Raw genomic sequence first — 22,884 nt, 5'->3', positions numbered from 1 at the left:
ACAAGCATGTTCAGTGGAGATACAACCAATAAAAGACAAATTTCTAGAGACAAAAAATTCGATGTCTAAGATGAAAAATAGTTAACAGCAGACTAGACACTACAGTCAGAAAGACTATAGAAACTCGACAAACGAAACAATAAAAAGATTTAAGGAAGAAAAAAAAGCTTTAAAATATAAAGTGTATTAAAAAAAGAAAAGCATCAGTGAGCTGTGGGACACCTTCGAGCAGCCTCGCATCCATGCAATTGGAGTCCCAGGGAGGGAAGTGTAAGAAATACTAGAAAAAATAGTGAGTGGAAACTACCCTGATTTGATGAAAATCATAAGCCCTACATATTCAGGAGACTTATTAACAGACCCGAAGTATAAGAAATCTGAAGAAGAATGCAGTGAGGCACATGACAATCAAATTCCTGAAAGTCCTTCATAAAGAGCAAATCCTAGAAACAAGGAACGTCTCATTGCTGCCGAGGAGAAGAAACAAGGCTGGCAGCAGACTTCGTGTTGACAGCACTGTGCGCCAGAAGATAGCGGGGCGGCTCTTGACGGTGCCGGCAGGAGAAACTGTCAGCCCAGAACTCTGCCCAACAAACGCTGTAGAAATGAAGGAGAAGTAAAAATGTACTCGGACAGGTTCAGGCTGAGAGCTGGGGGCCCATCACCTGCTGACCTGCACCACGGGACACAGGAATCTTTCAGCACACAGAAGTGATGCCAGGTGGGCAGTGAGGGTCTACCCAGAGGAATGAGAAGGGCCAGAAATTATAAATAGGTGCACACAGTTAAATAGCTTTTTCTTTAAGAAAAATTCTTTAAAAGACAACTGACTTTTTAAAAAGAAGGCAATCCTGTGAACTGTGATAATCTGGGTGGACCTGGAGGAAGGACACATCCTGCTCGGTCCCTTTCATATGAGATCTCTAAAAAACTCAGACTCCTGGAATCAGAAGAGTAGCATGCTAAGAGGGTAGATCTGAAGTGAAATCTTCTTTGTTTTAAGGTTTTATTTACTTGACAGAGACAGCGAGCGAGGGAACACAAGCGGGGGGGCGGGGGAGGGAGAGGCAGGCCTCCCGCCGAGCAGGGAGCCCGACGCGGGGCTCGATCCCGGGACCTGAGCCGAGGGCAGACGCCCACCGACCGAGCCCCCCAGGCGCCCCTGAAGTGAAATCTTCTTAACCATGATAAAACTTCATAACTTTAAAAGATAATTGACTTTTAAAACTGAAATAGTAACAATATATTACAGAGTTTGTAACACGTAGATCTAAAATATGCATAATAGCACCAGGGATAGGAGAAGAGAGTTTTATTTCTTACACCAGATTATTATAATCCACTTGAAAGAAACTGTGATCAATTAAAGATATACACTCTAAACCCTAGAGCAACTACTAAAATAACAATATAAAGAGCTAGACCAACAAAGGAGGTAAAAGGGAATCACAAAAATAATTTGTTCAAAAGTCAGCAGAAAAAGAGGGACACACGGACAGCTGTGCCCTGACCTGACTGACTTCCTGCCCCCTTGTCCAGTGATTTATGTCGACGGGGTATTGGCGTCTCTGGCTCTGCTTGTGTAACTGGAGTAAGACAAGTAGCAAGGTGAGAGCGTTCAGTCTAAGTGTATCAGTGGTCACATTGCGCGTGTGGGTCTAAACACAGAGAGATGGTCACACTGGATGAAAAGGAAAGACCCAACTATATGCTGCCTCTAAGAAACACGTTTTAAATATAAAGACACAAATATGTCAAAAGTAAAAGATGTGAAAAGATACAATCACAAGGAAGATGGAGTAGCTGTGTTGGTGTCAGAGTAGGTTTCAGAGCACAGGTAATCAGGATAAAGGTGGTGTCATAGTAACAGAGAAGATCATCATCAGGAATGCATAACAGTCCTAGACACATACGCACCTAGAAACAGCCTCAAAACACATGAAACGGAAACTGATAAAGCTGCGGAGAGAACCAGACAAATTCCCCATGCCTGTCAGCGATGTCGGCACTCTTCCCTCTGTTAACGACGGAAAAGAAAGGCAGAAGATGGGGCGCCTGGGTGGCTCAGTCGTTAAGCGTCTGCCTTCGGCTCAGGTCATGATCCCAGGGTCCTGGGATCGAGTCCCACATCGGGCTCCCTGTTCCGCGGGAGGCCTGCCTCTCCCTCTCCCATTCCCCCTGCTTGTGTTCCCTCTCTCGCTGTGTCTCTCTCTGTCAAATAAATAAGTAAAAATCTTTAAAAAAAAAAAAAAAAAAAAAAAAGGCAGAAGATGGGCACAGCAGAGTGACCTGTCAGCCACTGTGATCTAAGGGGTGTTCGTAGAGCACACCGTGCAGAAAGAGCTGGATGCATGCACTTGGTGTAGAAGTGCACACAGAACATTCACCACTGTAGACCTTATTTGGGGCCATAAAACAAGTCTCAAATTTGAAAGGATTAAAGTCATACAAAATACATTCTCTAACCACGTAGAATCAAGTTAGAAATCAATTGCAGGAAGGTCTCTGGAAAATCCCCAAATATTGAGAAACCGAAGGCACACTTATATGTAACCCACAGATCACAGAAGAAATCAATAGAGAGATTAGAGTGTTTCTACCAAAATGAACGTGACACTGCAGCATACCAGAAACCGTAAGCTGCTGCTAGAGGGCTCTTCAGGGGGATCTTCAGGGGGAGTTCATAACCCTGAATGCCTGAACTAAAGAAGGATAAAGGTTTCAACTCTGTGACCTCAGCCTCTTCCTTAGAAACTAGAAAAATAAGAACAAATGAAATATGAGCTAAGCAAAGGAAAGAAAATAATGAAACATTGGCAGAGAAATCAGTAATATAGAAAACAGAAGAACAATAGAGGGATCCATGAACCCAAAAGCTGGTTCTCAGAGATCAATGAAATTGTTAAACTTCAAACAAGACTGATGAGGGGAAAGTGTGAAGACACAAACTCCCAGAATCCAGGAGGAGAGAGAGACGTGACCTCACTATAGACTCTGCAAATGGGAAAGAAGCCGGGGTGGGTGGTCAGTGGGATGTGCTGGCTGGCCTGGGCCCTGGGCTTCTGTGGGACACCTGGTTAAATCTTGTTTCTGGGTGAGATTGGCATGTGCGTGGGTGCCCTGGTTGGGGCAGGGGGCATCCCTCCCGTGAGACCTGAACAGAGAGGTTCACAGGGATTCCTCCTGCCCGACTCTCCTGAGTGGAACCGTCAGTCTCTTCCTGCCCTCTGTGTCCAGCTTGCCAGTGGTGGACCTCACACTTCTCAGCCTCTGTAGTCACATAAGCCAATATCTTACAATAAATCTCTTTTTACCTATATATACATCCATCCTATTGATCGTTTTTCTAGAGAACTCCTATATGTATGTATGTATAGGTATATATATGAGAGAGACCAGGAAGGGTTCATCCTAGGAATGAGAGGCTGGTTTAACATTCCAAAATCGCAGTCGGTGATACTCATCATGTTAACAAACCGAATCTCCATAGACACGGAAAAAGCATCTGACAAAATCCAATATCCATTCCTGATCAAAAAGTTCAGCAAACTAGAAACGGAAGGGAACTGCCTTCACCTACAAAAAAACCTACACGGTGAGTGACAAAATGCACTTTTCCCATGAAAGTCAGGGCACTTCCAGTCCTGCCACTTACTTTCACCACTGTACAGAAGGTTGTAGATGAGCAACTCAGCAAGAAAAATAAGAGGCACCTGTGTTCATGTATAAATAATCTGACAGACTCTAAAAAGAAGCCATTGGAACTAATAGATTAACAAGCTTACAGAATACAGAAGTAAATTCTATATAGGCTAGCACAAACACCCAGAATTGCATTTAGAATACCATATAAAGTAGCATCCAAATGTTCCAAACATTAGGGACAAATTTGACAGAAGATGCACAAGACTACACTAGAGACCTCACGACACTGATGAGAGAAACTGCTGGTGTGTCAGAAGACCAAACCCAGTCTATAAACTCAGTGCTGGTCCAGTCGAATCTTAGCAGACGTTTTTGTAGAAATTGACCAGCCAATTTCAAAATTTATGTGGAAATGCAAAAGGCCTAGAATTTTCAAAACAACTTTGAAAAAGAACAAGAAACTCAGAGAACTCACACTACCTCACTTGCAACTTTTCACAACGTTACAATAATCAAGACGGTGTGGCACTGTCATCGAGATAAACATGTACAAGTGGAATGAAATAGCCTAAAAACAGAACCACGGGAGTTTGGACAACTGACTTTCTACAAAGGTGCAAAGGCAGTCAGAGTGGGGAAAGGAGAGTGTCCTTAGCGAAAGGCACAAGGACATGGGGTGTCTGTATCCAGGGGTGTGCGCCTGGATCTGTACCTCACTGCCTTCACAGAGATTAATTCAAAATGCATCGTAGCCCTAAATATAAAGCCTGAAACTAAAATTTCTAGGAAACATTAAAAAACCCTTTCATTTTTGAGAGAGTGCAAGCGGGGTGGGGGGCGATAGAACCTTATGCAGGCTCCACGCCCCTGCACAGAGCCCAGTGCGGGGCTCAATCCCACAACCCTGAGATCATGACTTGGGCTGAACCAAGAGTTGGACAGTTAACCGACTGAGCCACTCAGGCACCCCAAGAGAAAATCTTAATATCTTTAGGTAAGGCAGAGTTTTTAGATGTGATGCCAAAAATGTGATCTATAAAGAAAAAATTGATAAATCTGGACTGCAATGAAATTAAATATTTTGCTGTTCAAAAGACATGGTTAAGACAATGAAAAGCCAGCTCATCGCTGGAGCATGAGACTCAACACTGAACCAAAGACATAAACAGAAGTAAATTATATATACTTTACCAAAGAATATACAGATCTTCCTTGGCTTACGGTGAACCCGGCATAAGTTGAAAATACCATCAGTTGAAAATGGATCTAATACACCTAACCTACCAGTCACCACGACTTAGCGCCGCTAACCTCAAACATGCTCAGAACAGTGGGGCAAAATCAGCTAGTGCAGAGCCTGTTTATGATCAAGTGCCGAATACCTCGTGTAAGGTACGGCCTACTGTCCTCAAAGAGAAACAGCATGGCTGTCAGGGTATCGGCTGGTGATCGCATGATCGCGGGCTGACTGGGGACTGTGGCCGCTGCCCAGCATCACAAGAGCATGGTACCACATACTGCTAGCCCAGGGAAAAGATCCAAATTCAAAATTCCAAGTACAGTTTCTGCAGAATGCGTAGCGCTTTCGCACCACCGTAAGACAAACCATCATCAGGGACTGTGTATACAGACGGTAAGTAAGTCCCTGAAAAGACGTCCGGCATTAGTCATTAGGGAAACAGTGCCACAGTGAGCTGCCGCTCTCACACGTGTCAGAGTGACCGAAATTAAATGAAGAGGACTGACCAGACTGAGGGTCATGAGCATGTGCGACAACTGGAGCCTCGTACAGGCTGCTTTTGAGAAGAATTCCTTAGGAAAGCTCGACCCACACCGGCCATACAGTCCAGCCGCTTCCCTCCTGGCGTTGGCCCCAGAGACGAGAAAGCCCACGTCTGTCCACACGAGGGCTGGTGCAGAGACGTTCACAGCTGCGCTCTCAGCAATGGCCAGCACTGGACACAGCCCGGTGGCCGTCCACCTGGGGGTGGAGGGAGGGAGGGCAGTGTGCTGCTCCGGTGGAACCGTACTCAGCGGTGACAACGGTGAGCTGTCGATGGCACGGGGCAGCGAAGGTGGGCCTCACAGCAGTTGCTTACACGGTGGAAAGATGTCAGACAAAAAGTGCATAACCTAGACTTCCATGTATGAAGCATTCTAGAAAATGTAACCATGCTCTTGGCAGCGGGGGTGCATTACAGGGAGGCATCCTGTGGGCTCCGCAGGTGTTCCGTTCGTCCCATGTGTCCATGTGTCACAACTTGTCGAGTTGTGCACTTTACTTGTGCACACGTTATTGTGTGTCAGTGATACTCTTGAACACTCCTGATCGCGGGAAGGGAAATAGCTGTGACCTTCTGGACTAAGTTTTGGTAATACGTATACTATTTTTAATGTGAAACTTTTAGTAACAATTTTACTTCTAGAATTTGTCCTGTGGAAGTAATCGTGTTAGACTGATGAATTGTTGAATAAAGCCAAGTAGATCTTAAAAAAAAAAAAGTAATCCTGTGATTTGCACAGAGATAAATGTGCAGAGCTGTTTATTACAGCATTGTTTGTAATAGGGGAAACTTGGAAACCAGTTTCCTCGGTCCAGGACAGATTGAGTTTGTTTAAACACCCACAGAACCGGTTCTTGGGCAGGATGCGGAGCGCAGTTGACCAGGAAGCTCTGCCAGCCCGTGGCAGCACCTGAGGCACGTGACGGTCCCCCCAGAGCTGGCTGGGCTCGCTCCCGCTGCGGAGGAAGGGGTTTGCCTGAGGGGCTCCAGGGGAGCAAGGGACCAGGATTTGCCTTCAGCCACTGCGGGTTTCCCTTTGTAGGTGAGCAGGAGAAGGATGCAGGAAGAGAAAAGACGCCTCGTCAGATAAATGTCACCCTTTGATCTGACATCACTACACAGAATTTAGTTCATTCGCGTTTATTTTTGTAAGGGAATTCAAAAAAGAAGCAAACCTTTTTAGCAACTTTTTTGTCAGATGTTCTGTATTTTTACTGTGTTTTGAAACATATGACCTGCAGCGCGTTCAAAGAGCTATTAAATAAAACATGTAGAACATTGGCAGGTGTTTATGTTCACTCTTTAAACCTGTGTAAATTCAAAGCTTTTTTTTAAGGCCATTTTTCTGCATGATTATTTCTAGAATAGGAAAGCCATGAAGGACCACACTAAGCACGCAGCCAAGGAGAGGCGGGCTGGTGCCCGGGACACGCCGGGGCCGGCGACCTTTGCTGAAAAGTCAACTAATCTGGGTGCGTATGGTGAGGGGCTGCCAGGGCAACCTCGGGAACCCTTGCCTGGAAAATAGGCCCCTTGAGAAGCTCCCTTCTGCCCAAGGGAGACAGGTCGGGACGTGTGTGTGGTGTGGTTGCAGCCAGAGAGATGGATACTCTTGTCCCGACTGGAGACGGAGTGGAGACGTGAGGTTTCATGCTCGGTGCTTTAACGTGACCACAGGCTATTCCTGTTGGCCTTTTTCAGACCCCGTCTCTGCCGTCTAGGTTAGGTGATGCTCCACCTATGAGGGGGAACAGTAAACTCAATGACCTGCATTTTTGCTCTCAGAGAGCGAAGTTAACTTCCCCGACCCTGCCCAACGAAGTGGAGGTTATTGGAAAGCGTAGCTCAGCAGCGGGCTCCTGACCGGCTGGGTCGTGGCCGTCCTGGTGGCCTGTGCTGACCTGTGTTCCTGCCGTGCCAAGGTGACCTCTGCCTGACGCCGGTTCTCACTTTGAATACAGTAAACGAAGTTCAGATCCCCAAGGTGAGAGAGAAGGAATTTTTCAATCCCTTGCTCAACGAAAACCAGAAGTTAGCGGTTAGAAGAATCCTGAGTGGCGACTGCCGCCCGCTCCCGTATATTCTCTTCGGACCTCCTGGAACCGGGAAGACAGTGACCATTATAGAGGCTGTCTTACAGGTAACCACAGGAAGTGAGTGGCTCGGCTACCCAGTGGCGTCGGCCATGTGCCACGCTCATGTCGGCAGGAAGTGGGAATGAGCTTAAAAAAAAATCCCAGTTATTTCATGTTTAGCCAAGTTTGTTTTACATTGTTTATGGGAATATGTAGGATTTTCAAAGCTTATTTCATAGGTTTAGAAATGACTGTTTGTTCTTAGTCTGGTCGACCATCGTGGAGCACCTGACTGCTCAGTTGGTGGAACACACGGTTCTTGATCTCAGGGTTGGGGGTTCGAGCCCCACATTGGTTGTAGAGATAACTTAAAAATAAAATCTTTAAAAAGAAAAAGAACAGTTGACCATTCGATCACGTGAAATTTTGTTGCAGAAAAGAAGTTCCCTTTACAGTAGCTAAGCCACCATTCTGCAGAAGTTTCTGGTGTCTCCATCTTTAGAATGGCCCTAATAGAGCTAGTGTGTACCATTTGTGTTGTTCAGGATTCAGATTAGCAACCACGTGCTGAGTGCCCACTGGCATGATCCTGCGAGCCACGCACATAACCAATATGACGCTGCCTCTGTCTTGGGGGGTGGGGGGTAGGTCAGGGTCCTGGAGGTCTGGTGGGGGTAGGTCAGGGTCCTGGAGGTCTGGGGAGGTAGGTCAGGGTCCTGGAGGTCTGGGGGGCGGTAGGTCAGGGTCCTGGAGGTTTGGGGGAGTAGGTCAGGGTCCTGGAGAACAGAGAACTCTCACCCCCTCTCGTGTCTTGTTGGCACGTGCACGTGAGGGGCAGAACCATCCCTGCATGTGTCAGTGGCCAGGCCTCAGGCACAGAAGGGGCGGGCGTGAGCCCACGTGTCCACGCCCGCATGGTGAGCGCGAGCACTTGACAGGTTGACATTTATCCCCGTGTGTCCTCTGTCCTGGTTGAAGGTGTACTACGCTTTGCCGGACAGTCGGATATTGGTCTGTGCGCCCTCCAACAGTGCGGCCGACCTCGTGTGTCTGCGGCTGCATGAGAGCCAGGTGCTGCGGCCCGGCGCCATGGTCCGTGTAAACGCCACCTGCAGGTTTGAGGAGGTGAGCCGTCAACAGCCAGCTGGGATAGAAAAGTCCTGCCCACCCCCGCCTAGCTTTAACTACATTCTCCTTCCTCTGTGAGACGGGCGTTCTCAGCGGTTTTTTGTCAGAGCAGGGGAAGGGCAGAGGGAGGGAGAGAATTGGAAGCAGACTCCGTGCCCGGTGCTGAGCCCGATGCGGGGCTCGATCTCAGAACCCTGAGATCATGACCCGAGCCGAAATCAGGAGTCGGAGGCCTAGCTGGCTGAGCCACCCAGGCTCCCCTGGCATTCCGCTTTATTAAATCCTGGCGCTCCTCGCCTATTTACACCGAAATGTGGTGTTCCTTCTGGGTTCTGTTTTATTGATTTATCTATAAATACCTCTTTAGGAGAATTAGAAGTTCTTGGTTTGGTTAACAAAAGAAACTGAATCCAGGAAATGTATACAGTTGTCTGGGGGACGGATCTGCAGGATTTTGTGTTCTGGTCACGGCTGTAGAGTCTGCAGAACATGGATGAAGTTGACAGGAAAATGTAGAATATTCTAGTTCAAGAAAACAGTCTTAAGTCATTACTTAGTCATAACTAAGACGTGGGAGTAGGACGTTATCTTTTAGAATGCTTTTCAGCTTTGTGACTGTGTCCGATTTAAAGAAACGATGTTTTGAGAAGTAAGCTGGCCCCATCCTCCCTCCAGACAGTCACTGACGCCATCAAGCGGTACTGCAAAGATGGGGAAGATATATGGAAGGCCTCGCGCTTCAGGATCATCATCACGACGTGCAGCAGTGCAGGGCTGTTTTACCAGATAGGAGTGAGGTAGGCACTGGGCACAGCTCGGGGTGCTGGGCCCCACAGAAATAGCGTCTGTCCTCATGGAGCTTCCATGTGGGGCACGATACGAGAACATGGGCTGGGGGGAGGGAAGACCCCAGAGGATGAGGAAGGAGCCCACAGCAGCAGCTGGGAGGCCGACGGGCAGCTGGGGCTGCACAAAGCTGAGAAGGTGTAAACACGGAACAGTGTGGACTCATGAAAATAACTAAATAACTGACTTATTAAAAATTGAGAAGCGCTTATATTCTGAGAAAGATACATAGTGTGGAGTTTCTTCAGCAGGAATTGGGACATGAGGTAGGAAGGGAAGATGGAAGCATGCGATTTCCTCATCTTCCATACGGAGGGATCTTGGGGTGTCGTGGTAGGGTTGTAACCTGACTCCCGATGGAAAGACAAAAGGTGGGGACCCAGAGCTGCTTCACTGCACACCAGCGGGCTCTGACGGGGTCCCTGTCGGGCTCAGTCCAGAGTTTGTCCTGTCACCAGCAGTTCTGGGGCTTCCAGCACGGTGTCCCTGCGGCAGATCTTTTCTCTGGGCTTCCAGTGGGGCAGGGGCTGCCCAGGGCCCAGAGCACATGCTCAGCACTCTCCCCTGGACCCCCGGGGGTCTGGAGCACTGGGGTATCGTCCTAGCTCAGAGCATGCTGGAGAGCACAAGTCAGGGAGGGTAGCAACCGCCATGTGGGGGCGTCGCTCAGCTTGACCAGCTCACCCTGTTCTCACATCTGCCATGTTGGGGAAACTGAGGCACAGAGGCAGTGCCGCCTGCCCAGGATCACTTGGTTTGTGGGCAGTGGAGCTGTGTTCCAGCCGGGCCTCAAACAGGTGTGAGGAGCATCTGCTCTGATGTGAGTCTCATAGTTTGCTCATTCCCACCCCTCATCCTGTTTGCCTCTGGATCCACTTAAACACAGACGTGTACAGAGCCCCAGGCGCTGGTGGCCTGGGGTTGGTCCAGACCAGGTGAGCCCCACCTTCCTGGGCCAGCCCGCCAGGTGCGGCTGCAGAAGTGGCCATGCAGTGTGTGTTGGCTGTTGCTTGCCAAGACACTTGGACAGAAATGACCATGGAGAACATCTTTGGTCTAGAGTCGGACATTTTACACACGTGTTTGTGGACGAAGCAGGACAGGCGAGTGAGCCGGAATGCCTTATTCCACTGGGGCTGGTTTCAGATGCCAACGGCCAGGTAAGGCCTGTTTGCTATGTGGTCTCCTCCCATTTTTCCTGCACTGGTGGGTGCTCTGGACGCCCGACCTCAGTCTCTGCACAGGACAAGCCCAGGGTGACAGGCTCAGGTGCGGTGCCAAGGACCCTGAGGCTCTGTGAGGCGGGGGCCTTGTGTTTGGCCACATACTTCATTGCTTGTGCACAGGGAAGAAAGGGTTGCTCTGTCTTTGGATTCGCTTCTAAAACAGCACTAAGAGCTGTGCGGCAGGGCGGGGACATCCAGGCATTGCCCTGGCTCGCTGCCCAGGACCTGACCACTCTGCCCCCTTCCACTGCCCCTCGGTGCTCAGCCCAGTTAGCCGAGGCTGATGCTTTGGCTCTTTTCTTGCTCACACCTGCTGCCTCCTCCAGTACTCACCCTGGGACCGACCTGTTAGCCTGCTCTCTGCCCCTGTATATACTCACCCGAGAAGGGACCTTTCCAGCTTCTCCTGGTCCCCCAGACACCTGCCTCCTCCCATCTCGATTGTCAGGTGCAGGGGCTGCACAGAGACAGAGCAGGGAGCAGACGTAGTTTAGCTGCTGCATGGGCCGGGGGGTGACCGGGTGGGTGGGAAAAGGGCAGTGTCCAGGAGGAAGGGCAGAGTACTTCCAGAAGACCAGGGCAGAGGCTGTCCAGCCAGTTTGTTCCTTCACATCCCCCACTGCTCTTGTCTGAGTCTCTGCCCCCTCACTCAGGCAGCCATGCCGGCACCTCGTCTTCTGCAGCCCAGGTGATTGTGGGGGCCCGCTGCCTCCCAGCTTATACTCAGGGAGCCTCGGTTGGCCATCAGAGGGCGGGAGGCCAGGCCGTTGCATGCAACGGTGCCCCCACACCTGTTTCCTGAGCCTCCCTGGGCTGTGGTGGTGAGTGTGGGTGACTGTTCTAGTGGGGCTGCCCGTCTGTGTGCCACAGATTGTCCTTGCCGGAGACCCCATGCAGCTCGGACCTGTCATTAAGTCCAGACTCGCCATGGCCTATGGGCTGAATGTGTCTATGTTGGAAAGACTGATGTCCCGGCCAGCGTATCTGAGGGACGAAGACGCTTTTGGTGCTTGTGGTGCCTACAACCCCTTGTTGGTAAGCACAGACTCCTCGTGGCCCCTGGCTCCTCGCGGGGTCCCACCGCGGTCCCTGTCGCAGCGGGCTCCGCTCCATGCGTGCACTGAGCCGCACCCCGGGGAGCGGAGGAGGCCGACAGCTCACAGTCCCCCTCCCGTCTCAGAGGGGACTTTGGCCAGCACGCCTGTCCCAGCCACTCAGACGGGCGCTTCACGGCCCCAGAGGGATCCACGGTCCCAGGCGTCCCATCCAAGGCTGACGGTGGAGGTTCTGTGGGGCCAAACACAGTATGAGTGAAGTCTGGATTAACGTGGGAAAATGGGAAAGAGCCCTGTAACTTGTCATCTGAAAGACAAGGCCACGTGTCCCCCTGTGGAGCTAGTCTGCTGGTTAACCTGCAGATTCCCTCCTCAGCCCAACTGGGACCGCTTTGAGGGATGGGCCTTGCAGTCTGCAGTTTAGCCCACCGCCCCGCCTCCCAGCACACTGGAGCTCGGGAACCTTGGGTTGCTGGGATCGCTCCTTAAGATGAGCCAAGTAGCGTGTTCTCTGAATGCCTACGGCATGAAAACAAGGACAGTTCCTTCTAAACTTTAACAGTGAGCAGAAACGAGATGCAGTGATGCTGCGCAGATTTTCCTGGAAATGGCTTGAGACCCATGCCAGGCTGTTGGTCGTCAGGGCTTTTACCCGCTGGAGAATAGAGAAGGCAGGAGAGCATGTGGGGGGTGGGGGTGCTGGGGAGCACTGGACCTTCGGGAGGTACTGAGGACCATGGCCCAGACTGGGCAGCAGAGAGCCCCATGCCTGTGGGAGACACCTCCGTGTCCCCAGCATTCATGTCCCCAAGGCTGACAGGCAGCTGGAGGAAGGGGAGGCCTCCAGCCAGGGTCGGATGGCAGAGCTGCCTTGGCCTGAGTACACTGCACCTTCTTTCTCCCCAGAGGCCCTTGAAGCTACAGCAAGTGTCTGGGGGCAGGGCTCTCTTCTGGCACCCTATAGGCTGACGGAAGGCCTGGCTTGAGGGAGCGAGAAGCTGAGATGCCAAATTGAGTTTGGGGTTTTGGTTAGCATCTTGGAGATTGGACACGCTGTAACAACTGAGTTGACGTTGGCTGCCATCAGGTAGCAGAAAAGTCCTGGGGCCTACCGTGTCCTCCCCCCGGGAACAAGGGAGGGCGCCTTGTACTGAATGACACCCCGGGCCAGTCGGAGGCAGAACATAGGTGGTTCTTGCTCCCTGCACTGGTGACGTCACCGCAGCCCTCCACAAGGTCCCGCAGCTGGCTGTGGGTCCGGGGTATGTGCCCTTAGCCCCCGTGGCCTCACAGCCCAGGCGCCAATGGCTGCCTGCAGCCAAGCTGAGACAAGGCTTCGTGGGTTCATGTAAAGGCCAGGGCTGTGAGCCAGTGAGTGCAGAGTGAAACGTGCAGCCCGGCACACAGCCAGCCCCCGTGCCCCCAAGGAAGACCATCCGAGCAGCCCCCTCTCCGTCTGTTTGCCTGACGTTCACGTCTTCTGTTGAAACACAGAGCTTTGAGCCTGCCCACGGGTTCGGAGGAGCTGGCTCCGGAGCACTTTCTCCTCAGCAAACCCGTTGTTCTCAGGAGCTGGGCAGTCCGAATGCATCTTGCGGGGGAAGAGTTCTGTCAGGGACAGTGCAGTCCAGTCAGGGTGGTGGGCATTAAAATCCCTGGGCTAGAGGAAATGTGTTTCATCCCTGGCGTCCGTGAGGAGCCCAGTGGCGGTTAGGGCACCCTGGTGGCCGGCGGGGAGACACCGAGCATGCGTCGGCCTCGCTGTTGGGCCCCAGCTGCAGCCCTCACCGCTGCAGGGACCGCCAGGCATTGTGCAAAGCACATGGATGCCAGCAGGCCGCCTCCCCTCCCAGCAGCTGCCCTACCACCTGAGTTGCCCAGGAGCCTCCCCTCCCATCTGTGCTGGACCAGGGCAAGTAGGGCAGCGACGGTGGATGGATGCACGGACGGTGCCTTTCTAGAGGCCGTGGTTGTGCCCAAGGACGGGGAAGTCACAAAAAGGGGGGGGTTGGGTCAGGAAGTCTTGAGCCAAACGACAAGGGGGTGGGGGCGGCAGCGGCGGGGAGCGGGGCAAGAAAGGCGAGTCAGACTGTAGAGCCTCAGCATTTTCCAACCTGCAGAGCAGGAAGCATCTGTCTAAGGGGAAGGGTAACCTGGAGCTCCCTGGAGAATGCAACGGGCCCCCAGGGCCTACAGATGGGGGAGTGGGACAGAGCTCCCTCCCTGGGCACCAAGACCTCAATTCCAGCCTGTGGGATTCTGCCCGCGCCAGCTCTTCAGAGGTGACCCATCCAGGTGGCCCTGAGACAGCCAAGGCTGGATTCAGGGCCATGGTCAGGAGGATTTATCAAACTGACAGGGACACAGGATGGACAAAGGGTAGGTTCGGGCTGGAACAGGGACACGTGTGGCTCTCATCCCGCTGTAGAGTGAGAGGATTCGCTCTCCGACATCCAGCAGACAGTGTGCCTGCAGCAGTGACTCCGGGGCTAGGAGCAGCCCTTCCTGGGCCTGGACTGATCCTGCTGGGGCCCCGTGGTACCGTCAGGGAGGCCCAGGGCAGTCTGGACACAGAGCAGTGTCCTTTGCTCAACCTGCTGAGAGCCTGGCTGCTAAGTCCCTCCAAGCACAAGCAGCTGCCGCCTCCCGGGCAGCACCCGGCCTGCCCTCGGCCCAGTCCATGGCCACAGACTCGCCCTCCTCCATTGCCCTCCCTTTTCCCTGACCATGGGATGGCATGGCCAGAGACCCTTTTCCGGGGGCTGGGGACACGGGTGAGGAAGGTAGGAGGATGCTTTTCAGGGTGCCTTCAAGACTGCAGGGCAGAGCGGGGCCTGGAGGTGGAAGCAGCCCGCAGAAGCTGAGGGGGGAGAGCCCAGAGAGGCACATGGTGGCCTGCCGTCCTTGCAGCCGCCTCCTCGCCTGGCTGTAAGCCCTTCCTGTTCATCACCTGCTCCGTCAGGACCACCATCAGGCAGCTCAGCTCAGGCAGTCAGTCACTCCTCATCTTAGTCCCCCAGCCAAAGCCCCATGATCAAGAGGAGGCTGCATGTCCACCCAGAGCCAGCCCTGTCATCTGCTCCGGGTCACAGGTCACCTACAAATCAGGGCCTCTCTCTAAGACCTGCACCCTCCCTGGCTCTGAAAAGCCAAGACCTGCTGATCGCATGTACTTTTCTTGTAGGGGATCCTTTTAAGTCATGCTCACCTGTTTACCCTCTTAGTGAAATTTGTATTTTCTTACAAGGTCTTAAAGGGAACAGTTTAGGGGCACCTGGGTGGCTCAGTCGTTAAGCGTCTGCCTTCGGCTCAGGTCATGATCCCAGGGTCCTGGGATTGAGCCCCGCATAGGGCTCCCTGCTCCGCAGGAAGCCTGCTTCTCCCTCTCCCACTGTGCACGCACTTGCTTTCGCTTCCCCTCATTCTCTCTCTCTCCCTCCCTCCCTCCCTCCCTCCCTCCCTCCCTCTCTCTCTCTCTCTCTCTCTCTCTCTCTCTCTCTCTCTCTCTCGTAAAGTAGAATTCTAAAGCGGGGCACAGCAGGGGGGACAGGGGGACAGGCCCTGTCCTAAATCCTCTCAAGAAAGGGCTGCTCTGACCTGAGTGTCCATTGATAAATGAATGGATAAGGAAGCTGTGGTATATACACAATGGAGTATTACTCAGCCATCAAAAAGAGTGAAATCTTGCCATTTGCAATGACATGGATGGATCTAGAGGGTATAATGCTAAGTGAAATAGTTAAAGACGAATATCGTGTGATTTCACCCATATGTGGAATTTAAGAAACACAGTGAAGAGACAGACAGGCTCTTAAATACAGAGAACACACTGATGGTCACCAGAGGGGAGGAGGGTGGGGGATGGGGGAAACAGTGCTGGGGATGGAGAGTTCACGTATCCTGAGCAACGTGCAGAATTGCTGAATTGTTATATCACACACCTGAAACCCATGTAACACTGTAGGTTATATTTCAATTAAGAAACCAAATCTCTTGTTCAGAAAGTCGTTGGAGGTGCAGGAGTTCTTCCTAGAAGGGGGCACAGGGAGAGCCCTGGGGCTGTGATCTGAGGTGGGGCTCAGCATCTTTCTCCTGGACAGCAGCACAGCATGCGTGTGCCGGCTCGGCCCTGGACCTGCTACCAGCCCTCTCCCTGCAGGTTACGAAGCTCGTGAAGAACTACAGGTCGCACCCAGCTCTGCTGGCGCTGCCGTCCAGGCTGTTCTACCACAGAGAGCTGGAAGTCTGCGCAGACCCCAAGGGGGTGACCTCCCTGCTGGGCTGGGAGAAGTTACCAAAGAAAGGCTTCCCCCTCATCTTTCACGGCGTGAGGGTGAGTTGTGCACCGAGGGCGGTCCGGGAGGACGTGGCTCAGCTCCAGCGGCTGTTTGTGGGTTTATGCGTGTTCGTTGTGTATGTTTCACTCAGTTCAGTTGTCCGCGAAGCATTAACGGGTCGCTGGTGGGCTGATGGCCATGCTGGTGCTGAAGGGTAAGAGCACTCGTGCCCTGCCAGACCGGCCTGTGTCAGCCACCCAGCTGTTCTGTATACAGAACAGACTCCAGAGGGTGCCAGCCACGTGGGCATCGGAGGGTGACACCGTAAAGGAGTTTACGGGGAGGGTATTAAAGATGTCGTGTAACAGTGGGAGGCTGGGTGACGAGCAGAGCTGGGGGAGCCTGGGTACCAGGAGCTCCCATGCCCACCAGGAGGCGCCTCACACCTCAAGTGTCGAGTGAACGGATACGGAGTGGGGAGAGCCTCCGCCTCACTCACCATGGCCTCACCGGGTGGGGGTTCCCCAGTAGGAAAGCGCTAGATGCTCAGTACCCCAAAAAATGACAAGTGTGCCCGAAAATCAGTTTGTATTGGAATTTGGTGGTTAGAACCAGAGTCATCTTTTGCGTTAACCACCCCAGTTCTCATCCAGGATTGGGGCTGCACCCAGGCCCTGGGACAGGAGGAGCTAGTGCTGGGTGCCCCTGGGGCGGCCTCTGCCCTTTCCGCCACGCAGTCTGCGTTCAGGTGCATGAGCCCCAGCGACAGCAGCGCTGGCTCGTGCCTCCGGGTTTGCCTGCCCCCTCAGAGGTGGATGGGGAGGTGGAGGCCATGTTCACGTGTGGCTGTGGAGGGCCTGCCTTTTGGACAAAGGAGAATTCAAGGCAAGGGGGTCCTGTGGTGAGACCAGCAGCTCCCAACTTGGAACGCTCAGCACAGGCCCCTGTTGGCTGTGCCTTCTCCCGGCCTTGTGTCTGTTCTCCCTCCCTCCCTCTCTCCCTGCTCTGTCCATCCTCAGAAGCTTCCCTGTATATCAGAAAAACAACTGAGAAGCTGCAGCAGGGGATCAGCGATCTCTGCCATTACCTAGGAGTCAGCCTAAGGCGAGGTGAGCAGCGTTGCTGCAGAGTCAGAAGGCTTAACCTGAGTGCACGAAGCGAGACAGGCACATGATGTGCGTGAACAGAGACCAGTGTTGTTCTGCCCATATTAATTCATACGTTTAATGCAATCTACATAGAAGTCACAGTGGGTTTTTTCATGAGAAAGTGCTTATAAATGTGCAAATGTGTTTTAAGTGTACAGAAAGTGTTTGTAGAAGAATGAGATGCAAAGCCAGCTAGATAACATACTACAAACTATAGCAAATAAAAGCATACTTTTATAGATTCAAAAAAAAAAACCCATAGGTCAATGGAACAAAGTCCAGAAACATTTATTTATTTAGTAAGGATTTTTTAAGGGCCAATTGTGTCCCAGACTCCACTCTATGCCCTGAGTATAAAGTGGGGACAAGGCCTCTGGGGCTGGGTTGCAGAGAACACGGTCTACTCCCTTCATTTGAGCAAGAAGGGTTTTATCACCAGTTTAATGGCCTCAGGATTGCTGGCAAGGCCTGGCCCTTGCTCTCCCCTTGCACACTCACTCCCAAGTCCCCGGCGTGCAACGTCAGACACACTCCCTGGCAAGTACCCCCTCATGGGAGTGTTGCCTTGACGTACACCTTCCCCTGGGGATGCTCTAGAAGGACCCCTGTCTGACTCGCTGCTCTGTCCCCATGTCCAGCAGAGGAAGCGCAGTAAAACACGCCGCATGAACATTGTAGGGCAGGGCTGAGCCCCAGGGTGGCCCAAGGAGGGACCACCAAGGTCGCCGTGGTCTTGTCCTGGTAAAGAAGGAGAGTTGGAAGCCTGCACCTCAGTGAACAGGTGGCTGATCTCTGACTTCTTTCTGCTGTGGTAGAGTTGAATAGGACAGCACAGCACTGTCAAAGCCTGAGGTACTGTCTGGCCCTTCACGGGAAAGATGACGCAACCCCTGGTGTAATTGAGAAAAGCCAGCTTTGGACTTACTTATGTTTTCTCTTCTTTGTTTTGTTCATTAGTTTCAGCTTTGTCTTTAAGCATCTCCCTTACTAACTTCATTATTTGTTTTCTTTGTTGTAATTCCCACAAGATGGACACTTTATTCCCATACTCCTCATCCTCTTAATTAGGAAGGCACTGGGGATGCCATCCTGTAGCTTTCTCTTTCCACGTATGTCTGCTGAGAGATCCTCCTTTCATAACTTTATTTTCTTTTTTGATCCAAGGGTTATAGAGAAGTATTTTTCTTAATTTCCAAGTGGCCAAGAATGCTGTTTACCTCTTTTTTTTTTATTTCTAATTTTATTAGTTTCTGATCAAGAACTAAGGTCTGTAAATTCTTTGCTTTTAAAAATGTATGGCCAAGGGCGCCTGGGTGGCTCAGTTGTTTGGCGTCTACCTTCGGCTCAGGTCATGATCCCAGGGTCCTGGGATCGAGCCCCGCATCGGGCTCCCTGCTCCGCGGGAAGCCTGCTTCTCCCTCTCCCCCTCCCCCTGCTTATATTCTCTCTCTCTCTCTCAATCTCTATCTCTCAAATAAATAAAATCTTTTTTAAAACTCCTCAAAATTAATGCATTCTAATTGCTGTATCTGGTACTCTTGTGTGTGTGCGTGTGGTAAAATACGTATGACGTAAGTTTACTCCATTAGCCGTTTTTAAGTGTACAATTCAGTACTGTTAAATATATTCACATTGTTTTACAACCGATTATTAGAACTTTTCCATCTCCGCAAACTGAAACTGTCCCCATCACCCACTCTCCCCCACAGCCCCCTCCCCAGCCCCGCCGTTTGCTCTCTGTCCCCCTGGGTCTGACCACTGCAGGTGCCTCCTAGAAGTGGAACCAGACAGGATTTGTCCTTCTGGGTCTGGCTTGTTTCAGCACAGTGTCCTCAGGGCTCCCCCGGGTCGTGGCAGGTGTCAGCAGGCTGAGTACTACTCCACGATGCCGATGGCCACATTTTGTCTGTCCCTCCGGCCGGCGGGGGACACCGGGGTTGCTTCCACATGTTAGCTGTTGTGAGTAGGTGCTGCTCTAAGTACAGCTGGACAGTACCTCTCTGAGACCTGCTTTCATTGCTTTTGGGTATATGCCCAGAAGTGGGATTGCTGGGTCAGAACGTATTTCTGTGATTAATTTTTTGAGGAGCCTCCACACTGTTTTCCACGGTGATTGTACCAACTTACGTTCCCATCAGCAGTGTATGGGGGTCCAGTTTCTCCACATCCTCATCAACACCTGTTTTGTTTTTTCATAGTAGCCATGTGTGAGGTGGGATCTTGGGAGTTTTGCTCTGTGTCTCCCTGATGATGAGTGATTCTGAGCACCTTCGTGTGCTTGTTGGTCTGCTGCATGTCTTTGTGCTGGTTGGCTGAGCAGGCCCACACCTAGATGTGGGGAGGGAGTGGGGCTCTGAGTGCGTGGTCCCCTGCCTGGCCTGTGACAGGGCTGTCCTTGCCACCTGCTGAACTGACCACAGCTGGCCAGATGCCTCTCACCCTGGCCCCCTAGGCTTTGGCTGCCCTGGTCACCTTTCCCTGTTTCTAGCATGCCCTCCTGTACATGCCCTCCTGTACATGCAGCGCAGGCCTTGCTGACCGTCCACTCCTGTTGCAGCAGATCACACACCGCCTCCAAGCAGCCCTTCTCCTCTGGGCTCTTGTTGCGGTTGTGGTGGGTCTCACCGTAGCTGAAGCCGGTCTGCCTGCTGGAGAGCGGGGTATTTTCAGTCTTACTCACGCCGTACTCCCAGCACCTGCTTCTGCTCCTTCCTTGTTCGTAGTCCCCTTTACAAGGGGGCTGTTGAGGAAATGAAGTGTTGTGATGGATGTCCCATTCTCTTGTCTCCTAATTAACTCAGGGCAGTGAAGCTCGTGAAGGGAGGAGCCCGTCGTGGTTCAATGCGGCCGAAGCTGTCCAGGTCATGCGTTACTGCTGCCTCCTGGCCAGGGGCATCTCCAGCCAGGTGTCTGCGAGTGACATCGGTGTGATCACGCCCTACCGGAAGCAGGTGTGGACCGTTGAGCGTCCTTGGTCACAGAGTCTGGAAGGAGATTGGAGACAAGCTCCTTTACGTGGCACCGAGTCCCTCCACGGCCACTGCAGGCCCCCGCCCATCGGGGGGCTCCCACAGGCTGGCCCCACACCCAGACCCCCTGTGCTCAGACCTGGAGGGATGGGGGGAGCTGCTGGAGCTCTCAGTCTGGTTCACCTGGCGGCAGGTGAGGGGCCACCCTCCGTGCCCCCGGGGGGAACAGAAGCTTCCCCCTGCGCTGAGCTTTTCTCCAAGATTTCAGAATGGTTTTTCTTTTACCAGCACCCCTCGGAGAGCCTTGTCTCTAGACAAGCAGCGCAGTGTCCTGTTTCCGTGACTCACTGTTCCCACTCGCTCTTCACAGAGACATCTCCCTGCCTTCCTGCCGTGGTTGTGCAAAACCTGCTTCCCGGCCTCTGCCCGGCCGAGGGTCCCCGCACTGTCCCCATGGAGGTGGCCATGTCCACCGAGCAGCAGGCCCGTGCCCCCACCCTCGCTGCTGTGTGCCCATCAGGACGGGGAAGCCTTGCTCCCGACACACGCTGCCCCCTTTCCCCAAGCGTTCTAAATCAACTCCGATGAAATAGGATTGGTTAATATTTGGCTTATGCTTGAATATATAAAGAAATGGTCAAATTTGTAAAGCTTTAACCTTCATCTGCTTCAAAGGTGGAAAAAATCAAAATTCTCTTGCGAAATGTTGATCTGATGGACATAAAGGTCGGATCAGTAGAGGAGTTTCAAGGGCAAGAATATTTGGCCATCATCATCTCCACTGTAGGTATTCCTGTTTTTAGTGGGGGTGACAGTGTGTCTGAGGCCACTGATGTTCGTCGGGTTTGTGGTACATTCCAGTAGAAAGTGGCAGAGGCCCGTCGGTGCAGAAAAGCAGTTGCGGGATGGAGGGCTCATCTCAAGCCCTAACTGTGGGAGCTCCTTAAAATACTCAGCCTCAGACACAAAAATAAAGAGATCCAGGAAGAAGTGGTAAATATGCTGGAGAAGAGGGACAGGGTGTTGAAAGAGAAGGGGACCGAAGGGCCGAGCGGGAGACGGGCGCCCGCACGCGGGCCGCAGCGGCTCAGCTGCCACCCGAGGGGTTCCAGCTGTAACTCTCAAAGCCCCGTGTTTCACTCGTAAATTCTCTTCACTGAGCAGCACACTTAACTGCAGATAAGTTAGAAGTGCAGGTAGGATAAAGGGACCGCTACACCCAGAGATACGTGAGGGCCTCGTGAGGCTCCCCCCACAACGCTGGGTTTTTCCTTTTTTAACCAAAAACGGAGTTATACTGATGTCTGATGTTTCTAAATGCTTTTAAAATGCCAAGTTTCTTTCTATATCAAAAAAACTTAAAATTCCTTTTTTATTCATCTTTGTGTTTTTTTTAGGTACGGTCAAATGAAGATAGATTTGAAGATGATAGATATTTTTTGGGTTTCTTATCCAACTCAAAAAGATTCAATGTTGCAGTCACCAGACCCAAAGCCTTGCTGATTGTGCTGGGAAACCCTCATGTTCTGGTCAGAGTGAGTCACCTGAGGAGGGAAGGGTTTGGGGACAGGGTGCCGCTCGGATGGCTCGGGGTTTGAGGCCTGGCTCCTTGGTGTTTCAACAGGATCCCTGTTTTGGTGCTTTACTGGAATACAGCATTACCAATGGTGTCTACACAGGGTGCAATCTACCTCCCGAGCTGCAGGCCCTGCAGAAGTGAGCTCTGCTTGTCTTCCCGCTCTAGCCCTGCCCCTCTCGCAGCCTGCCGCACTCGCCTCCTTCCTGTGCAGTCCTGGGACGACCCTTGGGGTCACTGAAAGGGACGACAGCCCCAAGCCTTGCTGTGGTGGTCCCCAGCACTCGAGCCTGAGCTGCTGTGGGGCGCCCAGCTCACTGGCCCCCTCCCCTTTGCCCAGCTGCAGCTGTGACTAGACATGCAGCCTGTCCCTCCCCACCCCACAGAGCCAGGTCCCCAGCCCCAGTTGGTAAGGCACGGCCAGGAGGCCTGGGACCACATCCCAGGGAGCTGCCGTTCTCACCTCTGGGCTGGGGCCCCTGCGGCCTGCCTTGTGTCCCGGCCTTGGCCACGAGTGTGGGGACCATGGGGTCAGATGGAGCCTGCTCTCTGTTCTCCAAACCAGCCCATTCCTGCTGCTGGGCAGTTACTGCAACCATCACCGAAATAAATGCTCACGTGGGACACCCAGTGTGGCTTTCCACCTCGAGAAGCACTGGATACTGGGAGGTGATGATGCTTTTGTGTGGCCTCTGACCCCTGCAGGCTCACCATGCATCTCCAGGCCCTTGAGCCCGCGTTCCCTTCCCGTGCCAGCCGTGGAAAGCCCAGGGCCTCTACAGGGGCTACGCCTGGGGTTGGGCGGCCATACAGAAGTGGGGTCGGCGTCCCGCTCCCCTGGGACCCTGGTGCAGCTTGGTGGGGGCGTGCTGTCCCTCTGGCCAAGAGGCTGGCACATCTGTGCAGGTCCTCAGGGACCGGTTTCCAGGAAGGGTTGGCAGTGCTTACATGCTGGGGGCTGTTCTGTGAACACCACCTGGCCTGGGGACTCGAATACCCAGGTGCCCAGGAAAGGTGCCGCTCTGGCTGTGCCTCTCAGGGAGGCGGGGGGGGGGGGGGGTGTGCCCCAGCAGTGTGTGCGGGAGGCAGGTCGAGCGGTTGGGAGACGCCCAGGCACGCCTTCACCAGCCACGAGCTGCAGACCTTGAGGCATGG

The 22,884-nt window shown here is 52.5% G+C and overlaps 1 protein-coding gene across 1 annotated transcript in view; it reads left to right on the top strand.

Moving 5' to 3' along the window:
- The window catches only part of MOV10L1 (Mov10 like RISC complex RNA helicase 1), a 66,195-nt gene extending 44,322 nt beyond the window's left edge, over positions 1-21,873 (top strand). The window contains exons 16-26 of the mRNA XM_044915751.1: positions 6,793-6,910; positions 7,352-7,569; positions 8,483-8,629; positions 9,308-9,429; positions 10,539-10,638; positions 11,575-11,739; positions 15,919-16,092; positions 19,986-20,135; positions 20,829-20,936; positions 21,551-21,688; positions 21,778-21,873. Of these exons, the coding sequence (XP_044771686.1) occupies positions 6,793-6,910; positions 7,352-7,569; positions 8,483-8,629; positions 9,308-9,429; positions 10,539-10,638; positions 11,575-11,739; positions 15,919-16,092; positions 19,986-20,135; positions 20,829-20,936; positions 21,551-21,688; positions 21,778-21,873 (1,536 nt within the window). The remainder of the gene's footprint in view (positions 1-6,792; positions 6,911-7,351; positions 7,570-8,482; positions 8,630-9,307; positions 9,430-10,538; positions 10,639-11,574; positions 11,740-15,918; positions 16,093-19,985; positions 20,136-20,828; positions 20,937-21,550; positions 21,689-21,777) is intronic.
- Positions 21,874-22,884: the final 1,011 nt, after the last annotated feature.

Source organism: Neomonachus schauinslandi, chromosome 5, assembly GCF_002201575.2.
Source record: "Neomonachus schauinslandi chromosome 5, ASM220157v2, whole genome shotgun sequence".
Taxonomy (NCBI): domain Eukaryota; kingdom Metazoa; phylum Chordata; class Mammalia; order Carnivora; family Phocidae; genus Neomonachus; species Neomonachus schauinslandi.
Note: the sequence above shows the minus strand (reverse complement) of the source record. Positions and strands in the feature narration are given on the sequence as shown.